This window comes from Camellia sinensis, chromosome 3 (genome assembly GCF_055761805.1).
Source record: "Camellia sinensis isolate YWXY chromosome 3, ASM5576180v1, whole genome shotgun sequence".
Lineage (NCBI taxonomy): Eukaryota > Viridiplantae > Streptophyta > Magnoliopsida > Ericales > Theaceae > Camellia > Camellia sinensis.
The window spans coordinates 177,466,750-177,476,314 of record NC_138963.1 but is presented as its reverse complement, the minus strand read 5'-3'; the positions used below and the strand labels follow the sequence as shown (position 1 = coordinate 177,476,314).

Genomic DNA, 9,565 nt, shown 5'->3' with positions numbered 1-9,565 from the left:
AGAAAACCAGAAACCAGGGGCAGAAACTGGTCGGCCGACCAGATAAAGTGGCAGGCCGACCACTTTTTCTGGTTTTCACCACAAAGGTGGTCGACCGGTGGTCTCCAAGGCCAATATATGGTCGGCAACCTTCCCACAGGTTCCCTTGGTGGAGTTTCAGCCTTCTAGAGCTTTGTGCAGTGTTCTGAGGTCAATTGCAAACAGAGGCAAGTCGGGGCGTCGCGAGGGATTTCCGAACAAGGCAATTCAAGCAAGTATGCATCCTTTGTCATTCAAAGCAGAGCTGGGGCAGTCCACATTCATTTAGTTTGCATGCACATTTAGATTGCTTACTTAGTTAATGTTGTGTAATAAGTAGTTGTAACTTGTTATTCATTTCGTCGTGTAATAACTAGTTTAATTAGATTAGCTTAGATTAGCTAGCTGGTTCTGTATTATTTATTCAGACCCTCCGTTGAAAGGGCAAATTTTGTAATAAGTGTGCATGTGTGTGATGCATGTCTTTCAACCCCCATTTCTTTCTCCCGTTTATTTACCAACTTACGATGGTTAGTTTTAGGGCATGTTTCAATTAGCATCCTTATGCTCACATGTTTACATCCATTCATCTGTCTTGCATGCACTGGGCTCGGCGCATCATACTAACTGCATTGTATTTCAATTCCTGTTTGAATACATGTATCAAATTGCATTTCACATGACATTTTAGAATAGCCGAGCCTATCTTAGTTGCATTTGTATGTGTTGCATTAGGCATTCCTGACATAACTAGGATCATGCATTGATTTCTAACATAGCTTTTGTTTTGGCTCGGAGTACTCGGTAAGTGTTTATGCTTTAGCATCTTTGCATGTGTGTGAGTGACTGCCATGATATCATGCTTGCCATGAGGCTATTTGCTTATGTGATATAACTGCCTGAATGCCTGTGGGTGAAGGTTGGGTTACTTGAATTGGGACAATTCATTGATTGCGAGTTTTAAAGCCCACTTGAGAGTGGCAAATCACCATGTTTTCTAAGTCCACTTGAGGGTGGCAAAATTCGTATTTTAGCCTACTTGCGAGTAGCAAAACATTTTCAAAACGAATATGCAATGCTCTGTTCCAACTTAGGTAATCCAATCTATACTTGTATGCTGTGCGCATCACATATTAATTCTAGGTTAATAACTAAAATAAGAACACGTGTTTTCAAAAACAAGATATCATGTTAGTAAAGGCTGATCTTTGATCAGACGAGCGGGGGTGCTCATTGCATGGCCTTCCTCTCTCGTACCCAAGTTCCCGAGCCGAGGCAACTTTGGTGATGACGGACACGTGGCCTTAGGCACGAGTCAGGGTTTCTTAAATTCCCCAAAATAAAATATTTAGGTGGCGACTCTGTATCTGGCAAAGCAGTCCATGTTTGACACTTCTTTCTAAAAATCAGTTTTTCAAAACGATTTGTCGGATTTGGACTCTTTGGTGATTTATCAATCTCGCATTGCACTTTGTAAGATCAGATTAAGAACCGTGACATTGAGTCCAAACTGTAGTGAACCCAATGAACAAATCGGGATTCTCCCGGGACGTTCGGGCACGTCTACACCTATTATTCACATTAGCTAGTGATTGTTCCTACACAATTGAAACACCAATACAAACAAGAAAAGATAACATTAGTAAGAAAAAACTTAATTTTTGACAATTAACATATATAAAACATTTTACCTTGAATTTTTTATTATTCCACTTGTCAATTAGAGATGTCCACTGATTGAGAGTAACTCTTGCAGGTGGGTGGCTTCTTGCGTAATCCTCCCCTCTTGCATCCTTAAGTTGCTTATATTGTTTGTGCAACTTATAGGTGAAACCACTCAATCGTCGACCAAACTGTGTGTCTAATGCCTTTGCTACATCAGTCCGATTGCCTTGTAGATCAAACTGATCCTGCAAAATGAAAAAAAATTAAAAATTACAAAGAAACAGAGCCTAAACATGAAAAGAGTTTGTCAATAATTACCGCTAAGCGTTGGATCATCGGCTCCTTATCAGCAACATTCACCTTCTTCCACCTACAAACGCTCAGGTCTGGTAACTGCGTTCAAACCTCTATACCAATCTTGGAGACTAGCTTGGAGGCGTTGTCTCCTACTAGTGCACGAAACTGTTCAGGTATAGGAACTAACATCTTCCTATCCTTCTCGACAATGTGATGGGCCTGTATGCCGCGTGTCGGGCCACGACCAAGTCTGTCATGTGATGCTGTAAGGATATAATATTAATTGAGTTAGTAAGTAAACAAATGCAAGTTAAACCTTAAAAACAACTTTGCAAACTTACCAACGATGGTAGATGCAGTCACCTCGTCCTCAGGTTGCACATTATGAGGTGGTAAGGGTTGGGTACCGACCTCCTCACTTGGGGGATCCATCATTTCCTCGGAGGTGGGAGTTAATGGCCTTGAATGAGACCGTAAACGAAGTCCTGGTGCCATCTGTTGTTCCTAAAAGAACATAATCAAACAGTGAAAACGATATTTAAAACAGTTAAAATATATTTTAAAAAAGATATGATGTGTAAGGTATGTGAAGAAAAAATGTAAAAAGTAAAAGACATGTTCACACACAAATATAAAATAATGTGTATAATACCTCGCGGTCAAAGGAATCCAATGACTCATCATCATTGTCACCCTCACTCTCTGAAGGGTTATACTCAACATCATCATCTACCTCGACCCTAATTGCAGTTGCACATTTGGGCTGAACCGCACTCCCTAAAGAATTTGTAATATTCTTCACCCCAAGATTGTTCATTAACTCACAGTTCTCCTTAATTCGCTTACTTCTTTGTTTCTCGTATTCTGTTAGCTCCTTAGTTCTCAAATCACCTGGTTTCAGCCATTGTTTTTTGCCTCGGACCATTTGCTACAACTATATAACATAATTCAACTTTAATTGAAAAATATAGACAATGTCATCATGCACCATTACATAAAAGAAGAAAAAGAAAGTAACATAATCATATAAAATAAAAATTACATTAATTAATAACATTTGTTCGAAAATAAAGTGATATACTAAAAATTACATATCATAATCCATATCAGGATCCATATCAACATCAGGAATGTTATGTTCTTCATCTCCTTCATCATCTCTATTCTCTTCCATTATCGCATCTGATGACCCTACTTCCGAAATAACATTGAATTCAACATCATCCCCACAGTATCGAACAATTGGGTCAATGTCAATTGGAAAAACATCAGTAATGTTTTCTTATTGGAACACATAATTATTTTCTAAAGGATCCAATAATTCTCCATCACTAGTGTCTGGAACATCAAAGACACCCCTATGTTGCACCCTTTGTACGACATTCCAAGGTTCACCCAATTTGGTATCATTCAGATAGAAGACTTGGCTAGCTTGACTAGGTAGGATAAATGGGTCAGATTGGTACCACCGACTTGTGATGTCAATCCTCGTGCAATATGTATCAAGTCGTATTGTTCTGTTTCTACCAGTGTTACTGGTATTGTACCATTCACACTGAAACAAAACAATCTTTTTACCACATATGTAGTCAAATTCCAAAACCTTGCACAAGTGACCGTAGAAGTCATGCAATTTTCCTTCATGATCCCCGTGTGTAAGCACACCACTATTATGACTCGTACGACGGTTGTCTAGATCTCGAGTATGGAACCGGCTGCTATTGATTATGCAACCTGAGTACTCTTTCACTAGCAAATTAGGACCATTTGCTAATGACCACAATTCATCAGTTGCCTCTAATGACTCTTCCATTCTCAATCTATTTATCTACAATTACATGTAACAAACAATAAGTAAATAATTTATGAATGACGACATTTTATAAAACTTTAATTTTTTTGAAGTTGTAAATGTCGAAAAATTATAAATGTTTTACCCTCTCTTTGAACCACTTGGGAAATTCTTGTCAAAGTATGTGGGTTATGTCATGTCCAACTTGAGTTTGTAATAGATTTTTGTGTTCCCTACTCAAAAAAAAAAAAAAAAAAAAAAAAAAAAGTGATTACTACGTAGTTCCGCAAATAAAAAAGCTAAGCATAAACATAATTCAATAAAACACATACTCCAAATACTTTTCAATCTCTGGGCTATTGTACAACACAAACCAATGAGCAATATCACGAATTTCTTGAGACATTTCAGCATCTTGTGTGATTAGACCAATTGGACGTGCAGTTTTTGTGAATACTGTCAACCCTTGTTGACGTTCACCGTGATCTTCATTCCGTTCTGGTTGATTATACACGGTTTCAATCCCATCAACATACATTGAACAAAAAGTAATGCACTCTTTGACAATGTAAGCCTCGGCAATTGAACCTTCTGGTCGAGCTCGGTTGGTCACATATTTTTTTAATGCTCCAAGAAACGTTCAAAAGAGAACGAATTAGAAGTATAATTACACATGCAACACACTTACGTAAATCTCATTTACAAGTATAAGTGTAAAAAATACCTTTCAATTGGGTACATCCATCGATATTGTACGGGTCCTCCAAGAATAGCCTCACGAGGCAAATGAACAGCCAAGTGGGTCATCACATCGAAGAAGGCTGGAGGAAAGATCTTTTCAAGCTTGCATAAAATGTGTATTATATGTTCCTCTAATTTCTCCAGTTCGCTCCGCCTTAGTGTCCTAAAGCATAGGTCTTAGAACAAATTGCCTAACTCAAAAAGTGTTGTGCTAATTTCTTTATCCACGTAACCACGCATTCCAATGAGAAGAATTCTTTGTATTAGTGCATGGCAGTCGTGGCTTTTTAGGCTTGTTAGTCTACCATTTCTTGCATTCACTGATTTGGATATGTTTGCCGCATACCCATCTGGATACTTGACAGTTTTTAAAAATTCAAAGAAACCCTCCCTCTCTGCAGGTGTCAATGAAAAGATTGCTCGAGGCTTGACATATGATCCATCGGGTCGTTGTGTTAGCCATAGCTCTTTCCTTATACCCATATCTTCCAAGTCTAACCGTGCCTTGTCTGTGTCCTTGTTCTTTCCGCCAATGCCTAACATAGTTCCGAAAACATTTTCACTAAAATTTTTCTCCACATGCATGACATCAATGTTGTGTCGAAGTTTTCACTTCTTCCAATAGGGTAACTCATACAAGATGCTTACCTTTGTCCAATTAGGTGCTTGACGGGGCCTTTTTCTATTACTTGGATGCTTTCCATATATGACACCTGTCACGTTGTCCAACTAGTCTTGTATCTTTTCCGCCGAGAACTCCAAAGATTTGTTCCGTTTCTCAATCTTACCATTGTAAGCCCTACTCTTTCGCCTTTCTGGGTGGTCCTCAGGCAAGTAACATCGATGGTTAGTGTACCCCGTCTTACTTCTCAGAGATTCAAAATACAGTTCATCATTGCAAGTGTAACAAGAATAATGACCCTTTGTTCTCCACCCAGATATGTCACCAAATGCAGGCCAATCATGTATTGTCCACAACAAAGCTGCATGCATTTGAAAAGTCTCATTGGTGGAGGCGTCGTAAGTCAATGCACCATTTGTCCATAAATCATTCAACTCATCCACCAATGGTTGCATGTAGACGTCAATATCAATCCCTGGTTGCGATTCTCCAGGAATAAGTAATGACATCAAATAAAATGGATCCTTCATAACCAACCAAGGTGGCAAGTTGTATGGAATGAGTATGACGGGCCACAAACTATAAGAGTTGTTCATGTTCCCAAAAGGGTTAAACCCATCAACGGCCAACCCTAGCCTCACATTTCGAGGCTCCAAGGCAAACTCGGGATGTTGTGCATCAAATTCCTTCCACTCATCACTGTCAGCAAGATGCCTCAATATCTCGTCATCCACTCGTTTGTCTTTGTACCATCTCATGTCCTCAACCCTCTTCCTTGACATGTACAATCTTTTCAACCTTGGTGTCAAAGGAAAGTACCGCAATACTTTATGAGGGATCTTCTTACCCCTTCCACGATTGATCTTGTATCTAGATATCTTACAAGTCGGACATTTATCTAGTGTTGCATTCTCCTTCCAAAATAATACACAATCATTTATGCAAGCATGAATGAGCTCACATGACAAGCCCAAGTCACGTAGTATTTTCTTAGCTTCATAAGTTGACTTTGGAACCAAATTTTCTTTCAGTAAAAGTCTACTTAAAAACTCTAGCATCATATCAACTGACTTATTGCTCCAATGATTTGTTACATTCATATTAAGCACCTCAATCATAAACTTTAACAAAGTACAATTTGTACAATTTGGGAACAGCTCACGCTTGGCATCAGTCAACAATTGATCAAAAGTTCTCACTTCCTCCCCTTGAGTTGTATCAGTCGATTCCCCTCTTATTCGATCTTCCACTAAGGCTTCAATACCACCTACAATTTCATCACCATCAAGTCGCATCTCATCATCATGGTAAGCCTCGTTTGAAACATGGGGTTCCCCATGCTGGTGCCATACAGTGTAAGTTTGCATAATCTCATATTGGAGCAAATGAATTTCCACATTTTGAAGATTTTGTCTACAAACATTCACACACTTTATACATGGGCACAACAAATTACCATTCTGGTCTATAACCCTCATTGCAAATTGAAGAAATAACTTGACCCCATCATTATATGGCTTACTCATCCTTCCATCAGCCGTCCTACCTAGGGCAATCCAACTTTTATCCATGTCTGATCACAAATGAAAGATTAGGAACAATATAGCATAATATGTAGAACAGAATTTATAATTGAAGCAAACAGAGGAGGAAAGAAATACTTTTATTGATGTGATGATGATAATACTTCACCTGACACAAGCCTTTTATAGGCAAAACCATCAACAGAAACTTACTAAAAAATAGGAACAGAAAGATAACATGTGCAGCAACATGTTGCAACAACCTCCCTAAGACTAGGACAATTCCTAACTTATTGAAAAACTGAACAGAGGCATATCTAAAACAAAACAAACTTGACTTGTTCAACACATCCTCACAGTCACATGCTGATGTTGATAACTCTAACACTCTCCCTCAACATCAGCTTCCAAACTCTTTATCATGCCGAGCTGATGACAAAAGCTTTCAAACTTGTTGCCACTCAGACCTTTTGTGAATAAGTCTACGACTTGGTCTTCTGATTTAATTTGCCTCATCTCAATCTCTTCTTCCAAAACCTTTTCCCTAATAAAATGATAATGTACTTCCACATGTTTTGTTCTTGCATGAAAGACCGGATTCTCCGCCAAACGAACTGTCGACTGGTTGTCACAGTACAATGGAACGGCATAGTCCACTAGTTGATGTAGATCGTTCATCAACCGTATTAACCAAGTACTCTCTTAAGCTGCCATTGCTGCTGCTTGGTACTCTGCCTCCGTTGTTGACAGAGATACTGTCAGTTATCTCTTGCTACACCATGAAATTGCTCCTGATCCAAGCATAAACACATACCCGGTAGTTGATCTATGAGTGTCGTGATCTCTTGCATAATCAGCATCACAGTAGCCAACTAGCTTGCAATCTTCACCTTTCTTGTACAACAGACCACAATCAATTGTATCCTTCACATATCTCAAAATTCGTCGAACTGCATCCAAATGAGGCTTCTTTGGATTTTGCATGTATCGACTCACCACACCAACTGCATAAGAGATATCGGGTCTAGTCAAAGTTAAGTAAAGCAAACTACCCACCAATTGCCGATACATTGTTGCATCATTCAAGTCTTTGCCTTCGTGTGCACACATCTTAGCATTATGTTCCATTGGTGCTGAGAGCGGTTTACATTTGAGCATCCCGAACTTTTTCAACAAATCTTTGGCATATTTCTATTGACAGAGAAATATCCCTTCTTGTGTACGATCCACCTCTAGCCCAAGAAAGTGCTTAAGGTGTCCAAATTCTTTCATCTGGAAACAAACTGACAAGTTCTCCTTCGTTCAGCAAATTGCCTCAACATCATCTCCAGTGATGATTAGATCATCTACGTATACGAGTACAATAGCTAACTTTCCTCCATTAGCTTTAACAAACAAGCTGGAATCTGCAAGTATTACTGAATACTCACTTTGAGTTAGAAATTCAGCAATCTTACCATACCATGCCCTGGGTGCTTGTTTCAATCCTAGAGTGCCTTCCGCAACTTACACACATATTTAGGATGACCTTGACTCTGAAAGCCCATCGGTTGATTCATATAGATCTCCCGATCCAACTCTCCATGTAAGAATGCATTCTTCACATCCATTTGCCACAAGTTCCAATCTTTGTTAGCCGCAAGTGCAAGTAAGACTCGTACAGTTGTAAGCTTTGCAACTGGACTAAACGTTTCATCGTAGTCTAGTCCAAATTGTTGAGAGAATCCTCAAGCTACCAAACGAGCCTTATGTCTTTCAATTGATCCATCTGTGCGACGCTTTATCTTATAAACCCATTTGCATGAAATAGGTTCTACATCTCTTGGCTTTGGCATGAGCTCCCAAGTTTGATTTTATTTTAATGCTGCAATTTCCTCTTCCATAGCTTTATTCCAGTCTGGATTCTGAAATGCTTCTTCAAATGTCTCTGGTTCTTTTGTGTTTGCATCTTCTACTATGGCAGCATTGGCATATTTGGGATTTGGCTTCTTGGTTCTCACTGATCTTTTGAGTGGAATTGGTGCTTCAGCTTCACTAGGTTCACCTTCTTCGCTTGGTTGTCCATGCACACCAGTTTGCCAAGGACTTTGAGTTTCGACATCTCCGATATCACCATCAGCTGCATTTTTAGTTTCACCTAAGCTTAATTAGATTTGAGTAGATTGCAACTCATCCTTAAAAACATCTGAATCTGGTAATATCTCCTTTTCTGAGGACCACCATGAAGATGATTTATCAAACACCACATTTCGGGATGTGTAACGCTTTCCAGTTGTAGGATCGCAGCATCTCCACCCTTTTCATTGACTATCGTATCCTACAAAAATACATCTGACAGCCTTCTTGTCCATCTTGCTGCGTAAATGACTAGGTACAAAGACATAGCAAACACAGCCAAAGACTCGAAAATAGCTAACTGTAGGCTTTATGTTCCACAATTTTTCAAAGGGTGATGAAAAACTTAACCTTTGTTAAGGAAGCCTATTGATTACGAAAGTTACAGCCTTCATTGCTTCTGCCCAAAACCGTCCTGGAACATTCTTTGCATGAAGCATACTTCGACAGATTTCTGCTAGGTGCCTGTTCTTTCTTTCTGCTACGCCATTTTGCTGTGGAGTGTTGGCACATGTGAACTGATGGCGTACTCGGCATTCTCGGAGAAAGTAAAAAAACTCATCTGAGGTATACTCTCCCCTATTGTCAGTACACAGGCAACGGATTCTTTTATCAACCTCTGTTTCCGTCATATCCTTGAATTCTTTAAACTTTGAGAAAGTTTCAGATTTTTCTTTCATAAAATACACCCACTCGTACCTGGAAAAATCATCAATAAAGGTCACCATGTACTTCATCCCACTGAGCGAGGCTTGCTTAACAGGTCCAAACACATCATAATGAATTAGCTCT

The 9,565-nt window shown here is 39.2% G+C and overlaps 1 protein-coding gene across 1 annotated transcript; it reads right to left on the bottom strand.

The window, feature by feature from the left end:
- Window positions 1-5,242: 5,242 nt before the first annotated feature.
- On the bottom strand, window positions 5,243-7,336 carry LOC145822053 (uncharacterized). Its single transcript, XM_082918634.1, has 3 exons — window positions 7,045-7,336; window positions 5,955-6,708; window positions 5,243-5,909 (listed from the first exon to the last, which is right to left on the bottom strand). Exons 1-3 carry the CDS (start codon window positions 7,334-7,336, stop codon window positions 5,243-5,245), a joined length of 1,713 nt encoding a protein of 570 aa, XP_082774760.1.
- Between the last annotated feature and the right edge of the window lie 2,229 nt (window positions 7,337-9,565).

Bases quoted from the DNA above. Each gene is read 5' to 3' on its own strand.
- LOC145822053 (XM_082918634.1), bottom strand. From the start codon at position 7,336: ATGAACGATCTACATCAACTAGTGGACTATGCCGTTCCATTGTACTGT. The intron at 6,709-7,044 runs GTTAGAGTTATC...ATTTGTGATCAG, and splicing joins AGCTGATGTTGAGGGAGAGT to ACATGGATAAAAGTTGGATT. The intron at 5,910-5,954 runs GTACTTTCCTTT...GTACATGTCAAG, and splicing joins ATCCCTCATAAAGTATTGCG to GAAGAGGGTTGAGGACATGA.